The following is a 27,154-nucleotide window of genomic DNA, read 5'->3' as shown; positions in this document are numbered from 1 at the left end:
CATAGGTCAAGGAGAGTGTCCAGAACGCTGTGTACGTTAATGTAGCGGAGCTCGGCAGAAACATCTCTGAGTCCCCTCCCTCAGCCTTCTCCCCTGCCTGCACTCCTCCATACCTGGACTCTAAGGGATGGGAGGTGCACACTGACCAGGAGAGTGGACGGGAGTACTACTACCACCCCGAATCGGGGCAGACCACCTGGGACAACCCCCACATATACCCTGAGGCTCCCGCCGAGGTGTCTGTGTGTTCGCCCTCCTCTCAGTTCCCCTCCCTGTCCCCCACCTCCGCCTCCCCCCCTGCATGGACCTCTGACTGGGAGCAGTGTTTGGATGTGACCAGCGGCTGCCAGTACTTCTACAACCCAGTATCGGGGGAGACGTCTTGGGAGTCCCCAGAGCCACAGTGCCCCTACCCCGCTCTGATGGAGCCTCTGAGTGGGCTCCGGTCTCTGGAGGAAGGGCCGGTAAGGCCTGCTCCACTTAAACACCCAGTCTATTTTAGTTTCATCATGGGACGTCTACAAATAATACGCTCATCTTTTTAATGAAGTTTAAGCTCCTGCTAAGTCATACACCTACCCTTTCCATAGCAGACAGTTGGTTTTCATAGATTATGTAAATATCCTCCTGCTAAGTCCTACACCTACCGTACATAGCAGAGAGTTGCTTTTCATAGATTATGTAATTATCCTCCTGCTAAGTCCTACACCTACAGTACATAGCAGAGAGTTGGTTTTCATGATTATGCAATTATCCTCCTGCTAAGTCCTACACCTACAGTACATAGCAGAGAGTTGGTTTTCATAGATTATGTAATTATCCTCCTACTAAGTCCTACACCTACAGTACATAGCAGAGAGTTGGTTTTCATAGATTATGTAATTATCCTCAAACTAGTAGGCATTCTGTACATTCCCACATTGAACTTTTTGCAAACTGCATTGTTGAGTTTTCACCATTCTAAAGAGACTTGTGAAAGAAAAAGCTGAAAGCTGTTTAAACTGTTCAGTTGAATTGAGGATCTTTGAAAAGGTAAAAGGAAGCTAGAAGGTAAGTCATCCATTGTCCTGGTCTCCATCTGTTTTGAAGTAGAACACTGAATGTAACATTCTCACAACGTGTGTGTCTGTGTACATGCGTATGGGTGTGTGCATGTGTCTGTTTACACACCTGCGTGCGTGTGTGTCTGACATGATGTTTGTGCAGTGCATAATGTGTGTGTGTGTGTGTCCAGCCTCCCCTGCCTGAGGAGGACTACCAAGCAGATGACTACACAGCAGATAACTACCCAGCCGAGGTTGACCTACCAGAAGAGGAGTTGTTGGCTGTGTCCCCTGTGACCCCTCACTCCTTCCCTAAGGACTACACCCCCAGCCACGTGACCCGGGCAGTCATCCCCAGGGCCAGCCTGGACAGGAGTGCCCCGACGGGCTGGAACCTCAACATAGACCCTGATGGGACTTGGGTGTTCTCCAACAGACACTCACCTGATCAGGTACACAGACTCTTTATTTAGACGTTATTTATTCTGGTTAGTCTTATTGACCCTTTATTTAGACGTTATTTATTCTGGTTAGTCTTATTGACCCTTTATTTAGACGTTATTTATTCTGGTTAGTCTTATTGACCCTTTATTTAGACCTTATTTGTTCTGGTTAGTCTTATTGACCCTTTATTTAGACGTTATTTATTCTGGTTAGTCATATTGACCCTTTATTTAGACGTTATTTGTTCTGGTTAGTCATATTGACCCTTTATTTAGACGTTATTTATTCTGGTTAGTCTTATTGACCCTTTATTTAGACGTTATTTATTCTGGTTAGTCATCTTGACTCTTTATTTAGACGTTACTTATTCTGGTTAGTCTCATTTGAGAAAAAAATTTACTTTTCAAGTGGGAGCTGTCCATGAACGCAGTCTAGGGGTAAACCGTGTCACTCAGCTTGAAGGAATATCACGGCTAAATGCACCGTTATGCTATTAGACTAGAAGATGTCGTAAGTGTATGCACTACGTAATATGCACTACGTTTTCTCTAGAAAGGTTCAGTAAAGTCAATATTTAACCGGAAGTCTTTGTCATTGTGTGTGTGGTAACAGTGGATCAAATCGTTGGATGACAGAGGACTGACGTACTACTACCTTAGAGATGGCTCCAGATCCCAGTGGAACCTGCCTGAGGTAGAGATCAAGATTAGAAAACACCCATAACGAGTATGAAATGGAAGAACTCATTCATGTGAATAGATTGATCTAAATTTGCCTATAGCAAAGACAACATTCTGTTATTATTACTCCTCTTCATTCCCATTGGAACACAAGGCCACAGTGAGCTCCTCCCTTTCTTCATGTCCTCAGCAACATGTTGTGCATGACTTAAAGAGAGGTTCATCTTGGCCGGTTTAGATCAGTGTTTTCCTCATGTAGATGTGTGAAAGATTTCTCCTCTGTGAACATGCATTTCTCCATTATCATTTGACCAACCAAGGCCCCTGTAGTGTCAGGCCAGTCCAAGGTGGGGAACGGTGTTGAGCTGGACGGGGTCTCTTTAACGGTCATGAAGAACTGGAGACACACCATGGGTGCAACTTATGTCAGCTCAGCCCTGCAGGAGGTGGTGAGGACTAATAACACATACTGGAGCATTAACATACCTCACGTCCCCCTACCCAGAGCCCACCACAGTAGAGCTATGAGGTATAGTAGGTGTGTCAGCTGGCTCTGACCACAGTGTTCAGTAAGGCAGAGTGAAGTGACTGAGCACCTTATGAAACCCCTGACCCTCAGCTTTCATACTGAGCCACCCTGACACCGCTTTCTAAACGAGAGTGCGCCCAGCACCTGGGACATTTCAGTCATCCGTGTGTTCAGTGTACCACAACAGAGTAGACAGTGTACCACAACAGAGTAGACGGTGTACCACGACAGAGTAGACAGTGTACCACGACAGAGTAGACAGTGTACCACGACAGAGTAGACAGTGTACCACGACAGAGTAGACAGTGTACCACGACAGAGTAGACAGTGTACCACGACAGAGTAGACCGTATACTCTGGGGTAAGATTAAGTGATTGCAGACACTAGGAAGTTAGGAATTAAGTAAAAGTAAAGCATCCATTATTCTTCTCCTTTTGGGCAAAAGTTCTCCCCGACTCACAGAAGAAATGCCTCAGACTACGGCTCCTGTGTGAACAACTCTCCAGAGATGGGGCAGCACCACGTGAGTTCTCCTCCTCCCCTGTCCTGTCCTCCTCACCTGCCCTCCCCTGCTGATCCTCATCAGATTAGATCAGTCCTGTTCTAGCTAAAATGACAGTTCTGTGATGCCCCAAATAGAGCACTGTTTTGTGTTTTTTTTCCTGAAGGCCTAATTGGTTGAGACTCCAAAGAAGCCTCTCCAATCAGAGCCCAGAGTCTCAGCGGCACAATGTGTTTAAAAAAAAAGAGATCTAATTTGTTTTACGATTTTCTACATTGTAGAATAATAGTGAAGACATTACAACTATGAAATAAAACATGGAATCATGTAGTAACCAAAAAGTGTTAAACAAATCAAAATATACTTCAAAGTAGCCATCCTTTGCCTTGGTGAAAGCTTTGCACACTCTTGGTATTCTATCAACCAGCTTCATGAGGTAGTCACCTGGAATGCATTTCAATTACCTTGTTGAAGTTAATTTGTGGAATATCTTTCCTTCTTAATGCATAAGAATTTGTTCTTAACTGACTTGCCTAGTTAAATAAAGGATTATTTATATATATACAGTGGGGCAAAAAAGTATTTAGTCAGCCACCAATTGTGCAAGTTCTCCCACTTAAAAAGATGAGAGAGGCCTGTAATTTTCATCATAAGTACCATTCAACTATGACAGACAAAATGAGGAAAAATCACTTTGTAAGATATTTTATGAATTTATTTGCAAATTATGGTGGAAAATAAGTATTTGGTCACCTACAAACAAGCAAGATTTCTGGTTCTCACAGACCTGTAACTTCTTCTTTAAGAGGCTCCTCTGTCCTCCACTCGTTACCTGTATTAATGGCACCTGTTTGAACTTGTTATCAGTATAAAAGACACCTGTCCACAACCTCAAACAGTCACACTCCAAACTCCACTATGGCCAAGACCAAAGAGCTGTCAAAGGACACCAGAAACAAAATTGTAGACCTGCACCAGGCTGGGAAGACTGAATCTGCAATATGTAAGCAGCTTGGTTTGAAGAAATCAACTGTGGGAGCAATTATTAGGAAATGGAAGACATACAAGACCACTGATAATCTCCCTCGATCTGGGGCTCCACGCAAGATCTCACCCTGTGGGTCAAAATGATCACAAGAACGGTGAGCAAAAATCCCAGAACCACACGGGGGGACCTAGTGAATGACCTGCAGAGAGTTGGGACCAAAGTAACAAAGCCTACCATTAGTAACATACTACGCCGCCAGGGACTCAAATCCTGCAGTGCCAGACGTGTCCCCCTGCTTAAGCCAGTACATGTCCCGGCCCGTCTGAAGTTTGCTAGAGAGCATTTGGATGATCCAGAAGAAGATTGGGAGAATGTTATATGGTCAGATGAAACCAAAATATAACTTTTTGGTAAAAACTCAACTCGTCGTGTTTGGAGGACAAAGAATGCTGAGTTGCATCCAAAGAACACCATACCTACTGTGAAGCATGGGGGTGGAAACATCATGCTTTGGGGCTGTTTTTCTGCAAAGGGACCAGGACGACTGATCCGTGTAAAGGAAAGAATGAATGGGGCCATGTATCGTGAGATTTTGAGTGAAAACCTCCTTCGATCAGCAAGGGCATTGAAGATGAAACGTGGCTGGGTCTTTCAGCATGACAATGATCCCAAACACACCGCAACGAAGGAGTCGCTTCGTAAGAAGCATTTCAAGGTCCTGGAGTTGCCTAGCCAGTCTCCAGATCTCAACCCCATAGAAAATCTTTGGAGGGACTTGAAAGTCCGTATTGCCCAGCAACAGCCCCAAGACATCACTGCTCTAGAGGAGATCTGCATGGAGGAATGGGCCAAAATACCAGCAACAGTGTGTGAAAACCTTGTGAAGACTTACAGAAAACGTTTGACCTCTGTCATTGCCAACAAAGGGTATATAACAAAGTATTGAGATAAACGTTTGTTATTGACCAAATACTTATTTTCCACCACAATTTGCAAATAAATTCATTAAAAATCCTACAATATGATTTTCTGGATTTTTTTCTCTCATTTTGTCTGTCATAGTTGAAGTGTACCTATGATGAAAATTACAGGCCTCTCTCATCTTTTTAAGTGGGAGAACTTGCACAATTGGTGGCTGACTAAATACTTTTTTGCCCCACTGTATATAATTTTTTTTTTTAAGCCAATGAGTTCTGTTGTGACAAGGTAGGGGTGGTATACAGAAGATAGCCCTATTTGGTAAATTTCAAGAAATGTCAAGAACTTTTAAAGTTTCTTCAAGTGCATTCGCAAAAACCATCAAGCGCTGTGATGAAACTGGCTATCATGAGGACCGCCACAGAAAAGGAAGACCCAGACTTACCTCTGCTGCAGAGGATATGTTCATTTGAGTTACCAGCCTCAACATTTGCATCCCAAATAAATTCTTCACAGAGTTCAAGTAACAGACACATATCAACTGTTCAGAGGAGACTGTGTGAATCATGGTCAAATTGCTGCAGAGAAACCACTACCAAAGGACACCAATAATAAGAAGAGACATGCTTGGGCTAAGAAATACGAGCAATGGACATTAGACTGGCTGAAATCTGTCCTTTGGTACCACAACAGAGTAGACAGTGTACCACAACAGAGTAGACAGTGTACCGCGACAGAGTAGACAGTGTACCGCGACAGAGTAGACAGTGTACCGCGACAGAGAGACAGTGTACCGCGACAGAGTAGACAGTGTACCGCGACAGAGTAGACAGTGTACCGCGACAGAGTAGACAGTGTACCGCGACAGAGTAGACAGTGTACCGCGACAGAGTAGACAGTGTACCGCGACAGTGTACCGCGACAGAGTAGACAGTGTACCACGACAGAGTAGACAGTGTACCACGACAGAGTAGACGGTGCCAACGGTTTATCTCTGCATGTGTGGTTCCCACCGTGAAACATGGAGGAGGAGGTTTGATGGTGTGGGGGTGCTTTGCTGGTGACACTGTCAGTGATTTATTTAGAATTTAAGACACACTTAACCAGCATGGCTACCATCCCATCTGGTTTGGGCTTAGTGGGACTAGAATTAGTTTTTCAGCAAGACAATGACCCAACATACTTCCAGGCTGTGTAGGGGCTATTTGACCAATAAGGAGAGTGATGGAGTGCTGCATCAGATGACCACAATCACCCAACCTCAACCCAATTGAGATGGTTTGGGATAAGTTGGACCTCTCAGTGAAGGAAAAGCAGCCAAGTGCTCAGCATATGTGGGAACTACTTCAAGACTGTTGGAAAAGCATTTCAGGTTAAGCTGGTTGAGAGAATGCCAAGAATGTTCAAAGTTGTCAGCAAGGCAAAGGGTGGCTACTTTGAAGAATCTCAAATGTAAAATCTATTTTTATTTGTTTAACACTTTTTAGGTTACTACATGATTCTATATGTGTTATTTCATGTTTTTGAAGTATTCACTATTATTCTACAATGTAGAAAATAGTAAAAATAAAGAAAAACCCTAGTGTGTCCAAACTTTTGACTGGTACTGTAATACATGCATGCTATCTATCGAAGGGCTAATGGTGTGACGTACTAATGGTGTGTTGTACTTGTAGAGTAGTAGTTGCTTGGGACTATTCTGATATGGCATAGCTACCCCTGGGAGAGTGGAAAACAGATGTCACTTGGGAAATATAATATTTCCTGGTATATTAATTGATTTCCCTTCTGAGGACAGCTGATGTCACATCACCATTGGCAAACTGTTAGCCAAAACCACGAACTGCCACACCCCCTCATCACACCTCACTACACCCTGAAAGAAAGCATGCACTAGTCAAAAATGTCTGTGCTTTCATCCCCTCCATGCTGTTCATTATAAAACATAGAGGTAGAGGTGTCTGTTCACGAGCTAAGACAAAGTAGCTTGTTGTGAGAGTTTAGCCACAGTTGTCAAATCCGCCTGTTGCTTTTTTGTGCATTTCTATTAGTAGAGCTTAAGGTTAGTATCAAGGCACCAATAATGATGTCTCACTTGAACACTTGGCCTCACATCCTTAAAAGCATGTTATGTGTGGATCCTTTTTCAGGTGCAGAGTTTGGAAAAAGTTGGAATACTCAACAAAACTAAAGTGTCAGAGAACGGGAAAAGAGTAAGGTAATTCTGACCCCATCCAAAGTCTGGGCATAGCTGACATGAAAGACATGGAAACAAGTGATGGAATAATCAGCCATCTACTTGAATGTATAGTCATCCATTATCCATTACATCCATTACATTACCAAATTACTTTCTACACTGCAACATTCCCTGAAGTACAGTACAGCTCACACTCAGTGACTTTCCTGTAGGAAAAACTGGGCCCAGTCATGGACGGTTCTTCACGGAGGGGTTCTGACCTTCCATAAAGAGCCCAAGTCTGCAGCCACGGGAGCCTCTGTGAGTGAGAGGTGTACATGTGTTACCTGCACAGAAAAAATATTTCTAACATCTCCTTGGTTACACATTCCCTCACCTGACTATGTGGGAAGTCTACATTCCTGTTCTGGGACATTCAGTACATTTCTGAGGGAGTGAGGGAACTAACAGCTTTGAGACATTAGCACTGAGCTGAACACCTAGACATGGTATCAGAAACATCTACAGTAAAATGTTTCACTGTGTCTTATTAGAAGGAATGAAAGAAAATGCTGTTAACATCTTAGAATACAACATACAGGATGTTGTGTTGAAGCCATGACAGAGTGACTGCTCAGCACAGACAAGCCCTGAAGGCTCAATGAGGCATGACAGTCAAAGCTTTGTCCAGCTGTCTGATTTCATGGAATGTAGTGCTGTCAGTTTTCATCAACTGGTCCTCCATGATGTCTTTCTCTCTTCACAGATCAAGACCAATCAGATCGTCCCAGAGGTCACGGTGGATCTACGAGGGGCAAAGATTGGCTGGGCTCTCAGGGACAAATCCAGCAAAAAGAATGTTGTAGAAGTGAGTTGACAGTTGGTTGCTATGGAATCATAATAGGAGTTGTACTAGATACAGAAAAGACAATCCTGACAGGATAGACTTAATTCAAGCATACCAATTTCCTGCCCATTGTGATAAGTGATTCTGGGAAGCAACATCATGTGAGAATACATTTGCCATTAATCCAAGACTGTTACCCTCTGTATAAATCTGTAAAGCAAATGTTTAATGAATAATAACCTCTCTATGTTGTCTTCAGTTAAAAGACAGAAATGGCGTTGAGTTTCTGCTACAGTACGACACTGAGAGTATCATCAACGACTGGCACAAAGTTCTAATGGACACCATACGACAGCTGGTATGTTTCTTTAAGTGAAATAACTCGCACACGTTAACGTGCTACCAGGTACATGGAGACAAATATGTTCTGGATAAAAAGAAAAAACAACTCCCTAATGAAGGTTAATTTAGGTCGGTTAACTTAATGGCTGCTGGTTCAAACATCATGCATGTTAGTCAATGACATTGCAGGACCAGGAACACCACCAATCTGAGGAGGAGGATGGGGACGTCAGTGAGAAGTCCTACAGTACAGACAGAGATCAGAGGTCACCTGGTACCATGGACAGGAGGAGGAGGTGTAAGTTATCCTTGCTCCAAATATACTGTAGCAGACGTTTCAGCTGCAATAGCCTCCGCTAGGTCAACTTGCTCATGTTTCGTGACTGTGTACCCCCCCTCATGTACCCTCCCTCCTCTTCCTCCTCCTTGTCTTCCTTCTCCTCCTCCCCAGCTTCCAGACCGAGCACGGCCACCTCCTCTGGGGGAGAGACCGAACAGAAGAAGGTTCGTACCAAGCTGATGAAGTTCCTCCTGAAACGACCCACACTGCAGTTCGTCAAGGAGAAGGGTTACATCCGAGGTGGGCTCATAGGGTCTTCCTTCCTACAAAGCAGCACATGTCTAACTGGCTCCAAATCAGGCTACATAACATTTACTGTCAGGATTTGTCACGACGATGTTACTAATCCAGAGAGGGATCATATGTTCATATCTTCTGTTGTTGTGATATGGGTCAGGGTTGGGGTCAAGAGAATTTAATCATTGAAGGAATTGGAATGTCAATGTACTTCCTGAATTGACTGGAATTGAAATGGAATTGACCCCAACCCTGATACGGGTCAGCATCACATATATACACTGTACACACTAACCTCCATCATCGTTTCCCTCAGACAATGTGTTTTGCTGTCATCTGGCTGCACTGTGTGCCCAGGAGAAAACTACAATCCCCAGCTTTGTGGAGAAATGTATTCGAGCAGTGGAAAAGAGAGGTAATGATTAGTAGTCACACTGATGATGATTGTTATATGCCAGCAATAACATTATAATAGCAGTGTATTATTCAGCACAGTGTATATGGTAATAGAAACAAAGGTTACCACAGTAGTTGATTGACCCATATGCTGATGTGTGTGTGTGTGTCTTCACAGGTCTGGACATGGATGGACTCTACAGAGTCAGTGGGAATCTAGCTGTCATTCAGAAACTACGCTTCAAGGCAGATCATGGTAATGCCTTTACATTTACTGTGTGTGTGAGAGACTGTGTTCTGTGACTGTGTTCTGTGACTGTGTTCTGTGAATGTGTTCTGTGACGTCCAGAGGGTCATTATACGTTTTATGTTAGCCTCCATATTGTTTTATGGGTTCCACTGGTGTGGCTGAATATTATTTTATGGGTTCCACTGGTGTGGCTGAATATTGTTTTATGGGTTCCACTGGTGTGGCTGAATATTGTTTTATGGGTTCCACTGGTGTGGCTGAATATTGTTTTATGGGTTCCACTGGTGTGGCTGAATATTGTTTTATGGGTTCCACTGGTGTGGCTGAATATTGTTTTATGGGTTCCACTGGTGTGGCTGAATATTATTTTATGGGTTCCACTGGTGTGGCTGAATATTGTTTTATGGGTTCCACTGGTGTGGCTGAATATTGTTTTATGGGTTCCACTGGTGTGGCTGAATATTGTTTTATGGGTTCCACTGGTGTGGCTGAATATTGTTTTATGGGTTCCACTGATGTGGCTGAATATTGTTTTATGGGTTCCACTGGTGTGGCTGAATATTGTTTTATGGGTTCCACTGGTGTGGCTGGATATTGTTTTATGGGTTCCACTGGTGTGGCTGGATATTGTTTTATGGGTTCCACTGGTGTGGCTGAATATTATTTTATGGGTTCCACTGGTGTGGCTGAATATTGTTTTATGGGTTCCACTGGTGTGGCTGAATATTGTTTTATGGGTTCCACTGGTGTGGCTGAATATTGTTTTATGGGTTCCACTGGTGTGGCTGAATATTGTTTTATGGGTTCCACTGGTGTGGCTGAATATTGTTTTATGGGTTCCACTGGTGTGGCTGGATATTGTTTTATGGGTTCCACTGGTGTGGCTGAATATTGTTTTATGGGTTCCACTGGTGTGGCTGAATATTGTTTTATGGGTTCCACTGGTGTGGCTGGATATTGTTTTATGGGTTCCACTGGTGTGGCTGAATATTGTTTTATGGGTTCCACTGGTGTGGCTGAATATTGTTTTATGGGTTCCACTGGTGTGGCTGAATATTGTTTTATGGGTTCCACTGGTGTGGCTGAATATTGTTTTATGGGTTCCACTGGTGTGGCTGAATATTGTTTTATGGATTCCACTGATGTGGCTGAATATTGTTTTAAATGGACAAATAAAACATATATCAAAAAAGTAATTGTGTTCCACAGAGGAGCTGGACCTGGAGGATGGCCAGTGGGAGGACATCCACGTTATCACAGGGGCTCTGAAGCTGTTCTTCAGGGAGCTTCCTGAACCCCTTTTCCCCTTCAGTCACTTCAGCCGCTTCATCCAGGCCATCAGTAAGCAGCAGGCCGGACGCTGTCCCCTTAATGGAACCTCAGTTTCCTCATTCAATGTCGTGTAGTCTGAAACTGTTAATTATTAGCCCCACAATGCCACCTCAGTTTCCTCACACAGTGTAGAATAGTCTGAAACTGTTAATTATTAGCCCCAATTATTAGCCTCACACACTGTAGAATAGTCTGAAACTGTGCATTAGCCCCACAATGCAACCTGTTTACTCACAGACTGAAACTGTATTAACCACAATGCCACCTCAGTTTCCTCACACAGTGTAGAATTTTTATTTTACCTTTATTAGGCAAGTCAGTTAAGAACAAATTCTTATTTTCAATGACAGCCTAGGAACAGTGGGTTAACTGCCTGTTCAGGGGCAGAACGACAGATTTGCTCGGGGATTTGAACTTGCAACCTTTCGGTTACTAGTCCAACTCTCTAACCACTAGGCTACCCTGCCGCCCCTGAAACTGTATTAAGCATTATCCCCACAATGCCAACTCAGTTTCCTCACACTGTAGAATAGTCTGAAACTGTGTTGAGCATTATCCCCACAATGCCACCTCAGTTTCAAATCAAATCAAAGTTTATTTCTCACGTGCGCCGAATACAACAGGTTACAGTGAAATGCTTACTTACAGGCTCTAACCAATGGTGCAAAAAAGGTATTAGGTGAACAATAGGTAAGTAAAGAAATAAAAACAACAGTAAAAAGACAGTGAAAAATAACAGTAGCGAGGCTACAAAAGTAGCGAGGCTACGTACAGACACCGGTTTCCTCAGTGTAGAATAGTCTGAAACTGTGTTAAGCATTATCCCCACAATGCCACCTCAGTTTCCTCACACAGTGTAGAATAGTCTGAAACTGTTCATTATTAGCCCCACAAAGCCAACTTAGTTTCCTCACAGTGTAGAATAGTCTGAAACTGTTAAGCATTAGACCCACAATGCCACCTCAGTTAACAGTCTAAAACTGTTAAGCTATTACTTCACTATCAAGGAAGGACTAATCGTGTTTACCACCTCACTTCTCTTTTTAATAAGCAGTGGAGATTGTAACACACTTGTGCCCTTGAATCTATACATTAGTAAAAATGTGTATTGTTCTATCCTGTCTTGTTTACAGGAACTGTTGATTACCACCACAAAGTGTCTTACATGCGAGAGCTTGTTGAGTCTCTCCCTCGGCCAAACCATGATACCATGGAACTCCTCTTCAGCCATTTACGCAAGTATGTCTTTCACACACTCACATTTAGCCTGTGCCCTATTGTATTGATGATATTATGATAACTAATGATAACTGGTTGTATTCTGCTTCTCTCTCTTGTCTTCTTGCTCTCTCTCTCCCCTCTTTCTCCCCCCCCTATCATCCCTCGTTCTCTTACTCGCTCTCTTTCGCTTTCGCTCTCTTCCCACCCTCTCTCTCCCCCCCCCCCCCCTTGCCCCTCTTAGAGTGATAGAGTATGGAGAGGAGAACCGTATGACTGTGCAGAACGTGGCTATCGTCTTTGGTCCCACGCTGCTCCGGCCAGAGATGGAGTCAGCCAATATCACCATGCACATGGTTTTCCAGAACCAGATAGTGGAGCTAATCCTCAACCAATACGAATACATCTTCCATTCCAGTTGAACCAATGGTAAGCATCTGTCAGTCAGAGGACAGGGGTCAAATTAGGGGAAAAGGGGAAAAAACACAATCACTACCGCACAGAGGGTGCATCCAACTAATCTTTACTTCTTTCTAAAGTGTGCACTTGTTCACTACTCCTCACAAATTGCATTGGTGTAGCATGGACTAGAGGGAGTTTAAATATAGACCTACCTGTCATTTCCTTTCAAATCCATGAAGGGAAGGGAACAAGCGCACACTACAGGAGAAAGGAGAGATTGGGAGGCAACCATGGAGAAGCTAGTTGAAGGGGATGTCAAATATTTGCACTGCATTTATTGTAATATCTGCATTTGATAATCATTAACCAATTCAGATTGTTCTCTGAATTTCTGCAACTCATTGCATTCCTCATTGTGAAATAGCACACCTGCTCAAGGCATCACTTATGTGCAATCTAAAAAGACATGTGGGTTGCTATAGGCCTACTTTGAAATCTTCCTTTCATGTAGAAATGTAACATCACAATAACGTGATTTTATCTTAACACCCCAATTCCCAAGGCAACCTGGAAAGACACTTTGATACTTTGTTTTAACCACAGATCAGACAAACCATTTCAGATGTATTTTTAAAGATTACATTGAAATGTTTAAAGGTGGATCTGATGTTGCTGTGTAGCTCAGAAGTCCTGTGTTATGAATGTGTCTTATTCAGTCAATGTATATGACTCATTTAGACATTTATTAAATACATGCTGTGACACTGACTTCCCTTGTACAGCCTCTCTAGATGTTGTACTGGATAATCAGATGACATCTTTTTTTAAATACATTTAGTTTTAACTTACAATGAGAAATTTGTTTAATTAACACAGAATGATAATAACGTATGGCGGTACTATTTAAGGATGTTTGTTAGCCTTAATAGAGTCAAGAAAGACCAAAATGAAAAGACAGGTGTGATAAGCATGACATTAGGTTTTTGTTCTGTACATAGAAATAAATATCATATTTATGCTGTAAATTACTGAAATTGCACAATGTGTTTCTTTAATAAAATAACTGCACAAACGTGTCAAGTAACATGACTCACTCCTTTCTCAATATGTCTTGTAATATAAATCAGTTTTTCATGACATAATGTAACTTATCCACAGATGTGTGATAGATGTGTGTGATATATAGCCCAACCGGACGCCAGATTGCGCTATTTAAGCAATAAGCATGTGGGATATGACACAACACAGAGTGCCTGGATACAGCCCTTAGCCATGGTGTATTGGCCATATCCCACAAACCCCTGCGGTGCCTTATTGCTATTATAAACTGGTTACCAACGTAATTAGAGCAGTAAAAATGTTTGTTTTGTCATACCTGTGGTATACGGTCTGATATACCACGGTTGTCAGCCAATCATCATTCAGGGCTCGTACCACCCAGTTTATAATATTCCTTTTACGTCATTTGTCATCGGATGAGTTGAGGAATAATATCATCCGATGACAAACGACAGGGAGAGCACGCTTGTTTGAAATGGAATAGCGTTGCGGTAGCTTTTGATAAAGAAGAACATCCAGACGAAGCGTCTGCTTTGTAAGTGGGTTGTACTGTTGAGCGTTACATTGTACGGAGATTGTGACAGCCGGTTAAATGCATCCCTTGAGAATGCAAGAACAAGATGTATATCAGGAGAAGTGCAGTATTATCATAAGGAGACGTATACTTGGAATACGGAGGAGGAATGGCAGGAAAAAGAGAGGCAGGGGAGGTCTAAGAGAGAGGAAGGAAGAGGGTGAGCTTGAGTCGGTTAAAAATGCTGGAGAAAAGGGAGATGGTTTCTTAAAGAAGAATGGTAGAAAGTGTAAGCAGAATGAGCTGAAGACAGGAGGAGAAAAAGAAGTGAATGAGGTTGAAGTATTGGAGGTTATAGGTGTGGTGAAGTTCTCGGAGCCTGATGCTTGCACCAAGGGTCAGGATAAAGATGAGTCTGTGACAGTAGGAGTGAAGTTTTTGGAAAATGTGGACCCTTGCCTTTTGGCAGATCCATTTGCGGTTTCAGGGTGGGTGAAAACAGAGTTGGTTGCTGTGAAATCGGTGAAGGTAACCAGAAGTGGTCTTGTGATAATTGTTTGTGTTTCTGATGGTCAGAGGGAGAAGGCGCTCCGCGTTAAACGAATGGGGGCAAGAAATGTGAATTGTTTTGCTCTCAAGAAAAAGGCACCATTGAAAGGACTGATTTCTGGGGTAGCAGTAAATGTAAAAGTTGACCAACTGAAGGGGAAGATTCCCAGTGTTTGTGATGCTTGTTGTTTGGTGCGACACAGACAGGGTGGCATGAGGGGTGAAACAGAAGTGTCATTGTTCTTTTTGAGTTTTTTATTTAAAAAAATATGTATTTCACCTTTATTTAACCAGGTAGGCCAGTTGAGAACAAGTTCTCATTTACAACTGCGACTTGGCCAAGATAAAGCAAAGCAGTGCAACACAAACAACACAGAGTTACACATGGAATAAACAAACGTACAGTCAATAACACAATAGAAAAAGTCTATACACAGTGTGTGCAAATGAAGGAAGATTAGGGAGGTAAGGCAATAAACAGGCCATAGTGGCGAAATAATAATAATAAACACTGGAGTGATAGATGTGCAGAAGATGAATGTGCAAGTAGAGATACTTGGGTGCAAAAAAAATAACAATATGGGGATGAGGTAGTTGGGTAGGGTATTTACAGATGGGCTATGTGCAGGTGCAATGATCTGTAAGCTGCTCTGACAGCTGGTGCTTAAAGTTAGTGAGGGAGATATGAGTCTCCAGCTTCAGTGATTTTTGCAATTCGTTCCAGTCATTGGCAGCAGAGAACTGGAAGGAAAAGCAGCCAAAGGAGGAGTTGGCTTTGGGGATGACCAGTGAAATTTACCTGCTGGAGCACGTGCTACGGGTGGGTGCTGCTGTTTTGATGTTGAGTCTTTGCTCGACAAAGTGATGTTAGGATGTATAATATATCCTGTATGAACTTTTGTGCCAAATACATTATGTTGTTACAGATGTCAAGCTTATGGGAGAAGTGTGAGAAGTGTGCAGAAGGGCATGAGACAAAGGAATGTGTAGCATCGGGGAAAGTAGTGGTATGTGTTAATTGTAGGGGTGCCCATGGGGCTGGGGATCAGAAATGTCCCATGCAAGAGAGTCAGGTTGAGGTTTCCAGGGTTAGAGTATTTATGCTGCAGTAGTTTGTGTCGGGGGGCTAGGGTCAGTCTGTTATATCTGGAGTATTTCTCCTGTCTTATCTGGTGTCCTGTGTGAATTTTTTAAGTATGCTCTCTCTAATTCTCTCTTCCCTCTTTCTTTCTTTCTTTCTTTCTTTCTTTCTTTCTTTCTTTCTTTCTTTCTTTCTTTCTTTCTTTCTCTCTCTCGGGGGACCTGAGCCCTAGGACCATGCCTCAGGACTACCTGGCATGATGACTCCTTGCTGTCCCCAGTCCACCTGGCCGTGCTGCTGCTCCAGTTTCAACTGTTCTGCCTGTGGCTATGGAACCCTGACCTGTTCACCGGACGTGCTACCTGTCCCAGACCTGCTGTTTTCAACTCTCTAGAGACAGCAAGAGTGGTAGAGATACTCTCAATGATCGGCTATGAAAAGCCAACTGACATTTACTTCTGAGGTGCTGACTTGTTGCACCCTCGACAACTACTGTGATTATTATTATTTGACCATGCTGGTCATTTATGAACATTTGAACATCTTGGTCATGTTCTGTTATAATCTCCACCCGGCACAGCCAGAAGAGGACTGGCCACCCCTCATAGCCTGATTTCTTCCTAGGTTTTGGCCTTTCTAGGGAGTTTTTCCTAGTCACCATGCTTCTACACCTGCATTGCTTGCTGTTTGGGGTTTTAGGCTGGGTTTCTGTACAGCACTTTGATATATCAGCTGATATAAGAAGGGCTACATAAATACATTTGATTTGGAGTAGTGCAGAAGTTGTCATATGCTGAGGCAGTGAAGAAAGTAGAGGAAGATGGGACAAGGGGGCGGGATCCTGAGAGGAGTGGTGTAAGTAGATCTGTACCAGTACAGAGGGATAGGCCAACAAGTGATATGTTTCAGTGAGATTGGGTTTATTAGCATTTATAGTAATGGTTATCAACTGTACTGTAGCGATGGAACGTACGTCGCAGAAAATTGAGGTTGTGGTGGAAGCTGCAGTTAAAGTATTTGACTTTGCGAGACTTGACATCAGAAGACTTACTGAGTGTGTTAAGTGTTGGTGTCCCATCCTTTCAGGTTGTTGGCCTGAGGTAGGACCAAATATATGAATAGTGGAGTAGGGTGGTGTTATATTTTATTAATAGTTGGTATTTTTATTTTGGTAAGTGTAGTGTTCGATGGTAGTGTATTTGTTTATTTATTTATAGATTTTTCAAGAAAAGTATAACGAAGTTGTACTCCAATCTAGTAGGTGGCGGCAATGGAACATTTATTGGATGCCAACCGCCGTTGTCGCATTGAAGAAGAAGATTTATAGGTTTCACTTACTTCCGGGTGTCAGCTGTGCGTACATTTTTTTGCAATGAGTTTTGAGTGGCCTTGGCAGTATAATTTCCCTCCGTTTTTTACGTAAGTTAACACTTTTCACAACTAAACTGCGATTCCAGGTATAAAGAAGTATTGTGTTTTCGAATAAAATTGTTTTCCTGCTTTACAATAATGCTAGCTGAAGCTAGCTAGGGAAGTTAGCTTTAGCCATCCAAGGCAAACATATTTTAGGTTCGATTCAAGGTTTCGATGCAATGAATGATTGTAGTGCTTTGCTCGATATGTAGCTAGCTAGATAGCTATTCTTCTTGATGTTATAACTACTTCGTTTATAAATAGAGTTAACGTTAGCTACCTATGATATATTAGCTAGCTGGCTCGTAAAGCTTGTTAACTAGGATGGTCAATTGTCTAGATGCATTGCATTCAATTTTCAAATTTGCAACAAATAATGTATGATGTGGTTGTTCCCAGCTAACGTTTATGATTATTATTCACCTCTCCAACTTAATCAAACTTACTTAGCCGTTAGTGAGTGGTTATCTAGGTACTTCTGTCTCTTAACTTAGCTACAAGCCAATATAAGTTGATGCAATGGTTACTTTTGATTTTTGACAGGTTACAACCCAATGTTGACACCAGACAGAAACAGCTTGCAGCATGGTGCTCCCTTGCTCTCTCCTACTGCCGCCATCACAAGCTCTACACTTTGGACATCATGGAAGTCCAAGAGAGCCCTGTGTTCAACCACAAGAATATTGATAGTATCCTTTTATTCGCCGTGTTCTAAGTTTCACTTACTGACCATATGTCATAAATTTAACCAATCCGAAAAAAAGACAAGAGGCCATCTCTGGATTTACTGTCCTGTTATTTGTTGTTGGATAGTGACTTTGAAGCTATGGAAAGGTAATAACTTAGAAACTTTATACGGATGTTCTTTGAAATTATACCCCCTGAACATTTCCCCTCATATCTGCTAGAAACCTTAACTGATCTTGCAGGAAAACTATCAACGGAGGCCATACTAATTGTTTTTGAGGAATTGAGGAAAAAAGGTAACAGGGCTGCTTTCATTGAAAGATGTATTTGGATTCTTATTATGACACTAACAATAATTTAACTGGATATTGCTTGCAGGGAACCTGGAATGGTTAGACAAGAACAAGACACAGTGTCTAGTCATGTGGAGGAGGCCAGAGGAATGGGGCAAACTAATTTACCAGTGGGTGAGTAGGTCTGCTATGGGTCCTGGTCTAAAGGAATACACTATATAGGGAGTAGGGTGCTTCTCTGGACGTAGCCTAGATCGCCATTTACATTGTTGGAAGAATACTGTAATGTATTATCATTATAGAAGATGTGCAGTGGTCTAGTAGATTTTAGAGGTCGACCGACTATGATTTTTCAACACCGATACCGATTATTGGAGGACCAAAAAAAGCCGATACAGATTAATTGGCAGAGGAAAAAAAAGTATATATTTATTTGTAATAATAATAATTACAACAATACTGAATGAACACTTATTTTAACTTAATATAATACATCAATAAAATCAATTTAGCCTCAAATAAATTATGAAACATGTTCAATTTGGTTTAAATAATGCAAAAACAAAGTGTTGGAGAAGAAAGTAAAAGTGCAATATGTGCCATGTAAGAAAGCTAACGTTTAAGTTCCTTGCTCAGAACATATGAAAGCTGGAGGTTCCTTTTGGCATGAGTCTTCAATATTCCCAGGTAAGAAGTTTTAGGTTGTAGTTATTATAGGAATTATAGGACTATTTCTCTCTATACGATTTGTATTTCATATACCTTTGACTATTGGATGTTCTTATAGGCACTTTAGTATTGCCAGTGTAACAGTATAGCTTCTCCTCGCTCCTACCTGGGCTCGAACCAGGAACACATCGACAACAGCCACCCTCGAAGCAGCGTTACACATCGTTCCACAAAAGCCGCGGCCCTTGCAGGGCAAGGGAAACAACGACTCAAGAGTCTCAGAGCGAGTGGCGTTTGAAACGCTATTAGCGCGCACCCGCTAACTAGCTAGCCATTTCACATCGGTTACACCAGCCTAATCTTGGGAGTTGATAGGCTTGAAGTCATAAACAGTGCAATGCTTGAAGCACAACGAAGAGCTGCTGGCAAAACGGACAATAGTGCTGTTTGAATGAATGCTTACGAGCCTGCTGGTGCCTACCAACGCTCAGTCAGACTGATCTATCAAATCATAGACTTAATTATAACATAATAACATACAGAAATACGAGCCGTAGGTCATTAATTTGGTCGAATCCGGAAACTATCATCTCGAAAACAAAACGTTTATTCTTTCAGTGAAATACGGAACCGTTCCGTATTTTATCTAACGGGTGGCGTCCATCAGTCTAAATATTCTTGTTACATTGCACAACCTTCAATGTTACGTCATAATTACGTAAAATTCTGGCAAATTAGTTCGCAACGAGCCAGGCAGCCCAAACTGTTGCATATACCCTGACTCTGTGTGCAATTGAACGCAAGTGACACAATTTCACCTGGTTAATATTGCCTGCTAACCTGGATTTATTTGTAGCTAAATATGCAGGTTGAAAAATATATACTTCTGTGTATTGATTTTAAGAAAGGCTATGATGTTTATGGTTAGGTACAGTCGTGCAACGATTGTGCGTTTTTGTTAAATCATCCCCCGTTTGGCGAAGTTGGCACCCTTTGTCAGGGAGAAATAGTCTTCACACAGTTCGCAACGAGCCAGGCGGCCCAAACGGCTGCATATACTCTGATGCGAGAGAAGTGACACCTTTTCCTTAGTTAAAATAAATTCATGTTAGCAGGCAATATTAACTAAATATGCAGGTTTAAAAATATATACTTGTGTATTGATTTTAAGAAAGGCATTGATGTTTATGGTTAGGTACACGTTGGAGCAACGACAGTGCTTTTTCACGAATGCGCACCGCATCGATTATGTGCAACGCAGGACACGCTAGATAAACTAGTAATATCATCAACCATGTGTAGTTAACTAGTGATTATGATTTATTGATAGTTTTTTATAAGATAAGTTTAATGGCTTCTTACTGCATTCGGGTGACAGGCAGTCTCCTCGTGGAGTGCAATGTAAAGCAGGGGGTTAGAGTGTTGGACTAGTTAACGGTTAAGGTTGCAAGATTGAATCTCCGAGCTGACAAGGTAAAAATCTGTCGTTCTGCCAACAAGGCAGTTAACCCACCGTTCCTAGACTGTCATTGAAATTAAGAATGTGTTCTTAACTGACTTGCGTAGTTAAATAAACATGTTAATCGTAATAATAATAATCGTCCAAATCATTGTCGAAAAATACAGATTTCCGATTGTTATGAAAACTTGAAATCGGCCCTAATTAATCGGCCATTCCGATTAATCGGTCGAGCTCTACTAGATTTACTAGTAATAGTCTAAATCCTGGTGATCTCAGTATGCTGTTATTGATACTTCTTTATGAAGTTTGTGTTTCCTCTCCCTATCATTTCAGGTCTCTAAAAATGGTATGGTCAATACGGTGTTTACACTCTACGAGCTCGCCAACGGTGACGACACAGAAAGCGAAGGTACAACAACAGAAATGTGCATTTTTGACGTACAGTGCATTCGGAAAGTATTCGACACCTTGACTTTTTCCACATTTTTTTCCCCCGTTACTGCTTAATTATGAAATCGTTTTTTTGCCTCTTCAATCTACACGCAATACCCCATAATGACAAAGCGAAAACAGGTTTTTTGAAATTTTTGCAATTCTATTAAAAATAAGAACTGAAATACCTTTTTACATAGGTATTCAGACTCTTTCCAGAAGGACAACCATCTCTGCAGCACTCCACCAATCAGGCCTTTATGGTAGAGTGGCCAGACAGAAGCCGCCACTCAGTAAATTGCACATAGCACGCTTGGAGTTTGTCAAAAGGCACCTAAAGGACTCTGACCATGAGAAACAATATTCTCTGGTCTGTTGAAACAAAGATTGAACTCTTTGGCCTGATTGCCAAAGTGTCACGTCTGGAGGAAACATGGCACCATCCCTACGGTGAAGCATGGTGGAGGCAGCATCATGCTGTGGGCATGTTTTTCAGCGGCAGGGACTGGGAGACAAGTCAGGATCGAGGGAATGATGAACGGTTAGATCCTTGATGAAAACCTGCTGCAGAGTGCTCAGGACCTCAGACTTGGGCGAAGGTTCACCTTCCAACAGGACAACAACCCTAAGCACACAGCCAAGACAACTCAGGAGTGGCTTCGGGACAAGTCTCGCCCAATACGGAAGTGGTCAGATGACACGGATGCTAGGCTACGCTACAGGACTGTTTTGCTAGCAGAGACTGGTATATGTTCCGGGTTTCATCCAATGTCGTTGAGTATACCACCTCAGTCATTGGCTTCATCCAAAAGTGCATCGACGACGTCAACCCCACAGTGACCGTACGTACATATCCCAACCAGAAGCCATGGATAACAGGCAACATGCACATCGAACTAAAGGCTAGAGCTGCCGCTTTCAAGGAGCGGGACACTAATCCGGGTGCTAAGAAATCCGGCTATGCCCTCATACGAACCATCAAACAAGCAAAGTGTCAAAACAGGATTAAGATTGAATCCTACTACACCGGCTCTGACACTCGTCGGATGTGGCAAGGATTTAAAAATATTACGGACTACAAAGTGAAACCCAGAGGCGAGCTGCCCAGTCACGCGAGCCTAGCTAAATACCTTTTATGCTTGCTTCAAGGCAGGCAACACTGAAGCATGCACGAGAGCAGCTATTCTGAATGACTGTGTGATAACGCTCTCTGTAGCCGATGTGAGCAAAACCTTTAAACAGGTCAATATTCACAAAGTCGTGGGGCCAGATGGATTACCAGGATGCCTACTCGAAGCATGCGCGGACCAACTGGCAAGTGTGTTCACTGACATTTTCGACCTGTCCCTGACCGAGTCTGTAATACCTACATGTTTCAAGCAGACCACCATGGTCCCTGTGCCCAAGGATGAGAGGGTAACCCGCCTAAATGATTACCGCCCCATAGCACTCATGTCGGTAGCCATGAGGTGCTTTGAAAGGCTGGTCATGGCTCACATCAACAGCATCCTCCTGGGTACTCGAGACCCACTCCAATTCGCACACCGCCCTAACAGATCCACAGATGACGCAATCTCAATCGCACTCCACACTGCCCTTTCCCACCTGGACAAAAGGAACACCTATGTGAGAATGATGTTAATTGACTACAGCTTAGCGTTCAACACCACAGTGCCCACGAAGCTCATCACTAAGCTAAGGACCCGGGGACTAAACACCTCCCTCTGCAACTGGATCCTGGACTTCCTGACGGGCTGCCCCAGGTGGTAAGGGTAGGCAACAACACATCTGCCACACTGATCCTCAACACTGGGGCCCCTCAGGGGTGTGTACTTAGTCCCCTCCTGTACGCCCTGTTCACCCACGACTGCGTGGGCAAACACGACTCCAACACCACCAAGTTTGCTGATGACACAACAGTGGTAGGCCTGATCACCGACAACGATGAGACGGCCTATAGGGAGGCGGTCAGAGACAACACCCTCAATTTAAGCAAGACAAAGGAGCTGATCGTGGACTACAGGAAATTGAGGGCCAAACTGTCTCCCATTAACATCGACGAGGCTGTAGTGGAGTGGGTCAATAGTTTCAAGTTCCTTGGTGTCCACATCACCAACGATCTGTCATGGTCCAAACACACCAAGACCGTCGCGAAGAGGGCACAACAAAAACCTTTTCCCCCTCAGGAGACTGAAAAGATTTGGCATGGGTCCCCAGATCCTCAAAAAGTTATACAGCTGCACCATCGAGAGCATCCTGAATGCTTGCATCACTGCCCGGTATGGCAACTGCTCAGCATCTGACTGTAAGGCACTACAGAGGGTAGTGCGTACGGCCCAGTACATCACTGGGGCCAAGCTTCCTGCCATTCAGGACATATATAATAGGCGTTGTCAGAGGAAAGCCCATAAAATTGTCTGAGACTCCAGTCACCCAGGTTATGGACTGTTTTCTCTGCTACCACACGACAAACGGTACCGGAGCACCAAGTCTAGGACTAAAATGCTCCTGAACAGCTTCTACCCCCAGCCATTCGACTGCTGAACAATTCATCAAATGGCTACCGGTCTATTACATTGACCCCCCCCCCCCCCCCCCCCCCATTTGTTTTGTACACTGCTGCTACTCGCCGTTTTTTTATCTATGCATAGTCACTTCACCCCTAACTACATGTACAAATGACCTCTAACCTGTACCCCTGCACACTGACTCGGTACCGGTGCCCCCTGTATATGGCTTCGTTATTGTGTTACTTTTTTTTTTTTTTTTACTTTAGTTTATTTGGTAACTGCACTGTTGGTTAAGGGCTTGCAAGTAAGCGTTTCACTGTAAGGTCCTCACTTGTTGTATTCGGCATATGTGACAAATAAAGTTTGATTTGAACGTCCTTGAGAGGCCTAGCCAGAGCCTGGACTTGAACCCGATCAAACATCTCAGGAGAGACCTGAAAATAGCTGTGCAGCGATACTACCCATCCGACCTGACAGAGCTTGAGAGGATCTGCAAAGACGAATGGGAGAAACTCCCCAAATATAGGTGTGCCAATGTTTTAGCGTCATACCCAAGAAGACCTGAGGCTGTAATCGCTGCCAAAGGCACTTCAACAAAGTACTGAGTAATCAAATGTATTTATTAAGCTGTTTTTACATCATCCGATGTCACAAATTGCTATACAGAAACCCAGCCTAAAACCCCAAACAGCAAGCAATGCAGATGTAGAAGTATGGTGGCTAGGAAAGACTCCCTAGGAAGAAGCCTAGAGAGGAACCAGGCTCTGAGGGGGGCCACTCTTCTGGCTGTGCCGGGTGGAAGTTATAACAGTACATGTCCAAGATGTTCAAACGTTCATAGATGAACAGCAGGGTCTAATAATATTAAATGGCTTTTCATAGCCGAGCATTCAGATCCTGACTATAGAGTTAGAGACAGCAGGTGCGCTAGAGAGAAAGTCGAAAACAGCAGGTCTAGGACAAGGTAGCACGTCAGGTGAACTGGTCTGAATACTTATGTAAATGTGATATTTTGTGTTTTACTTTGTCATGTGATCAACAGTTTTTGCTTTGTCATTATGGGGTATTGTGTGTAGATTGATGAAAAAAAGCAATTTAATCTTAGAATAAGGCTGTAACGTAACAATGTGGAAAAAGTCAAGGGGTGTGACTACTTTCCGAATGTACTGTATTTCTTGCTATTTATCCCTACCACAAAACATTTGTACTGTTTTATACCATCTGAGCTGTACAGCATAAGTAAATAGCTGTAACACATTTCCCCCAGAATTCCATGGGCTGGAGGAGTGGATGCTGATTCGCTCGCTGCAGGCCCTGCAGACGGACGGCAAGGCAGAGGTCATCACCATGGATGACGGGAAGGGGGTCAAGTTCTTCTGAAGTAGCATTGCATTGTGGGATTGATCAAGGTCTCAACTCAGATTGGGAACCTTTAATCCTTATAGACTGTGAGGGTTCTGCTAGCCTGTTCCCAAATCTGTTTGTGTTGTCCTGCTAACTCATGTGGTCATTGGTGTGACACAGGATGTGACAAGACAGTGCAAACAGATCTGGGACCATGTTAATAGGGATACTGCTGTTTAAAAGGCTATTATTTGCACCTCTGCACCCAATCCACCTGCTTGATGAGAATAATAGTCAATTTTTGGTTCCTCATAAATTTAAAGCATTTTCTTATTGGAAGAGAACCAATCTAGATAGTAAATGTACATTTTAGTAATTTAGCAGACACTATTATCCATTTGCAGGAGCAGTTTAGGAGATGACTTTAGTTTGACTACTGTGGTAGTCACCTGGGACTTTTGATGTGGGCAGGTGTTCTGACAGACGTGTCAAATAATTCAGGGGAGCCAGTCCTATACATGTTTAGGTATTCTTGGAGAGAAACTTTCCCCACAACCTATCTTCCCCTTACTGTTTTCTTCTGTTTTGTATTTAGAACTCATTTTTATTGTCACCTTCCTGGTTAATAACAAATATACTTGCAGCGATGTGGTAGTGGTGCGGCAGAGCTGGGGACTTCTGCCCACCTGTTTTATTGCTGTTCCTCTTTACCAGAAATTCCAGTCAAGACACCCTAGATACATTTGGGGAGTTTGAAAACCCCAGGAAGAGGAAACAGAATCTTGGTTTAGTTCAGCTGTTATAATGGTGCTGGATGTCTCATGCACAGACTGATTGCTGTAAACCCTTAGTACAGAACCTATGACACTGTCTCTGTGTTCTATTGAACCTCTTTTTTTTTTTTTATTTATTTTTTTTTTACTAGTGGAATGCTGTAAGAAATAAATTGAATAGATATTGAGTCAAGGATTTGAGCGCCAATCAATTTTATATATATGAATGTCTATGGGGGCAACATACCATACATATCCTTGCTCAGGGGAGCTTGGATGAATTTGTTGTATTATAGTGCCCCCTAGTGTCAAAAGATAAATGCAGTTTCTGTATTACAGTTTTAATACGACTTTATGAATGGGCACCAGGCGTATATAGGGAAGAACATTATTTAGTTAAAGTAATACTAAAGGTTGTTTGAGAGCATCAAGTCATTGATGTTTTGTGGGACAATTCTGACTGACTCATCTACTAATGATAATGAGTGTTTATGCAGTGATTTGTAGATCAGTTAGTTGGCAGTCGTCTGCAATGTTGATCAAGCCCAGAGACTTTACATATATATATATATATACATATATCTCTATATATAGCCTGCCTTACACAACCATGTTGGTAGCAACTTGGTGAAGTATGGTGGTGGCAGCAACATGCTGTGGGGATGTTTTTCAGTGGCAGGGACTGGGAGACTAGTCAGGATCAAGGGAAAGATGAACGGAGAGATCCTTGATGAAAACCTCCAGAGCTCTCAGGACAGACTAGGCCGAAGGTTCACCTTCTAACAGGACAATGACCCTAAGCACACAGCCAAGACAATGCAGGAGTGGCTTCGGGACAAGTTTCTGAATGTCCTTGAGTGGCCCAGCCAGAGCCTGGAATTGAACCCGATCGAACCTCTCTGTAGAGACCTGAAAATAGCTGTGCAGCGACGCTCCCCATCCAACCTGACAGAGCTTGAGAGGATCTGCAGAGAAGAATGGGAGAAACTCCACAAATACAAGTGTGCCAAGCTTGTAGCGTCATACTAAAGAAGACTCGAGGCTGTAATTGCTGCCAAAGGTGCTTCAACAAAGTACTGAGTAAAGGGTCTGAATACTTATGTAAATGTGATGTTTTAGTTTATTTTTTATATTTTTGCAAAAATGTCTAAAAACCTGTTTTTGCCTCGTCATTGTAGTATACTATGTGTAGATTTTAATCCATTTTAGAATAAGGCTGTAAAGTAACAAAATGTGGAAAAAGACCCCTTGTCTGAATACTTTCTGAATGCACTTATTACAATCACCAGCTGGGCTTGGAGGAGGACCTTGCAAATTAGCTGACAATGTGGAATGTCTCCATAGGCTTGGTCCCTGGTCCAGCTGAGTGTGACAGGTGTGGCTGACTGTGGCCTTGGTGATGTGTCTTGTTTCAACCTATGGGAGAGAAGCTCTGTCTCCCAATCTACTATCATCATGGCTCAGTGTTTCATCTGCGTCTATATTGGCTCCGTATTCTCTATGTAGTGGGATTCTGGTCAAACGTAGTGCACTACAGGGACTGCTGTTTGGGACACACCCCATGGCTCTCACTCTGCCTTTCTTTCACTGTTTATGATGAGACCAAGAAGGACAACTGCATGAGGGAAGAATTAATTGCCAGAACCATGTTGTGCCCTCATAGTCAAGCATTCCTTATTAGAAGAGAATTGAAGCATATTTTATGAACACATAATTGGTC

At 42.8% G+C, this 27,154-nt stretch overlaps 2 protein-coding genes across 8 annotated transcripts in view; both read left to right on the top strand.

Annotated features, from left to right (window-relative positions):
* The window catches only part of LOC110502963 (rho GTPase-activating protein 27), a 44,052-nt gene extending 30,320 nt beyond the window's left edge, over window positions 1-13,732 (top strand). For 3 of the 6 annotated variants that reach the window (XR_002470401.2, XR_005039254.1, XR_002470403.2), the window contains 17 exons: window positions 6-464; window positions 1,235-1,495; window positions 2,100-2,180; window positions 2,488-2,616; window positions 3,143-3,220; window positions 7,256-7,323; window positions 7,518-7,605; window positions 8,051-8,152; window positions 8,391-8,489; window positions 8,663-8,771; window positions 8,925-9,053; window positions 9,367-9,465; window positions 9,625-9,702; window positions 10,906-11,037; window positions 12,162-12,267; window positions 12,491-12,752; window positions 12,786-13,732. Coding sequence is in view for 2 of the 6 variants with exons in the window: in XM_021581311.2 (XP_021436986.2) it covers window positions 6-464; window positions 1,235-1,495; window positions 2,100-2,180; window positions 2,488-2,616; window positions 3,143-3,220; window positions 7,256-7,323; window positions 7,518-7,605; window positions 8,051-8,152; window positions 8,391-8,489; window positions 8,663-8,771; window positions 8,925-9,053; window positions 9,367-9,465; window positions 9,625-9,702; window positions 10,906-11,037; window positions 12,162-12,267; window positions 12,491-12,668 (2,196 nt within the window). In the remaining 4 variants the exon portion in view is untranslated. Of the gene's footprint in view, window positions 1-5; window positions 465-1,234; window positions 1,496-2,099; window positions 2,181-2,487; window positions 2,617-3,142; window positions 3,221-7,255; window positions 7,324-7,517; window positions 7,606-8,050; window positions 8,153-8,390; window positions 8,490-8,662; window positions 8,772-8,924; window positions 9,054-9,366; window positions 9,466-9,624; window positions 9,703-10,905; window positions 11,038-12,161; window positions 12,268-12,490 lie in introns of all 6 variants that reach the window. The other 3 variants (XM_021581311.2, XR_002470402.2, XM_021581310.2) reach the window with 3 other exon arrangements.
* A 3,390-nt stretch (window positions 13,733-17,122) lies between these two features.
* On the top strand, window positions 17,123-25,622 carry LOC110502962 (vacuolar protein-sorting-associated protein 25). 2 transcript variants are annotated; one of them, XM_021581309.2, is made up of 6 exons: window positions 17,123-17,270; window positions 17,808-17,953; window positions 18,194-18,247; window positions 18,330-18,418; window positions 20,709-20,784; window positions 24,585-25,622. In XM_021581309.2, exons 1-6 carry the CDS (start codon window positions 17,224-17,226, stop codon window positions 24,695-24,697), a joined length of 525 nt encoding a protein of 174 aa, XP_021436984.1. In that variant the 5' UTR covers window positions 17,123-17,223; the 3' UTR covers window positions 24,698-25,622. The 2 variants fall into 2 exon arrangements, with proteins under 2 accessions (XP_021436984.1, XP_021436983.2); XM_021581308.2 differs by lacking the exons at window positions 17,123-17,270; window positions 18,194-18,247 and having other exon boundaries at window positions 17,808-18,098.
* Window positions 25,623-27,154: the final 1,532 nt, after the last annotated feature.

This window comes from Oncorhynchus mykiss, chromosome 23 (assembly GCF_013265735.2).
Source record: "Oncorhynchus mykiss isolate Arlee chromosome 23, USDA_OmykA_1.1, whole genome shotgun sequence".
Lineage (NCBI taxonomy): Eukaryota > Metazoa > Chordata > Actinopteri > Salmoniformes > Salmonidae > Oncorhynchus > Oncorhynchus mykiss.
The sequence above is the reverse complement of the archived record's forward strand: the minus strand, read 5'-3'. Positions and strand labels throughout refer to the sequence as shown.

Excerpts from the sequence above, each read along its gene's own strand:
- LOC110502962 (XM_021581308.2), top strand. The coding sequence starts at position 17,819 with ATGTTGACACCAGACAGAAACAGCTTGCAGCATGGTGCTCCCTTGCTC. Across the intron at positions 18,419-20,708 it reads GCAAACTAATTTACCAGTGG|GTCTCTAAAAATGGTATGGT; the intron begins GTGAGTAGGTCT and ends CTATCATTTCAG. Across the intron at positions 20,785-24,584 it reads TGACGACACAGAAAGCGAAG|AATTCCATGGGCTGGAGGAG; the intron begins GTACAACAACAG and ends CATTTCCCCCAG.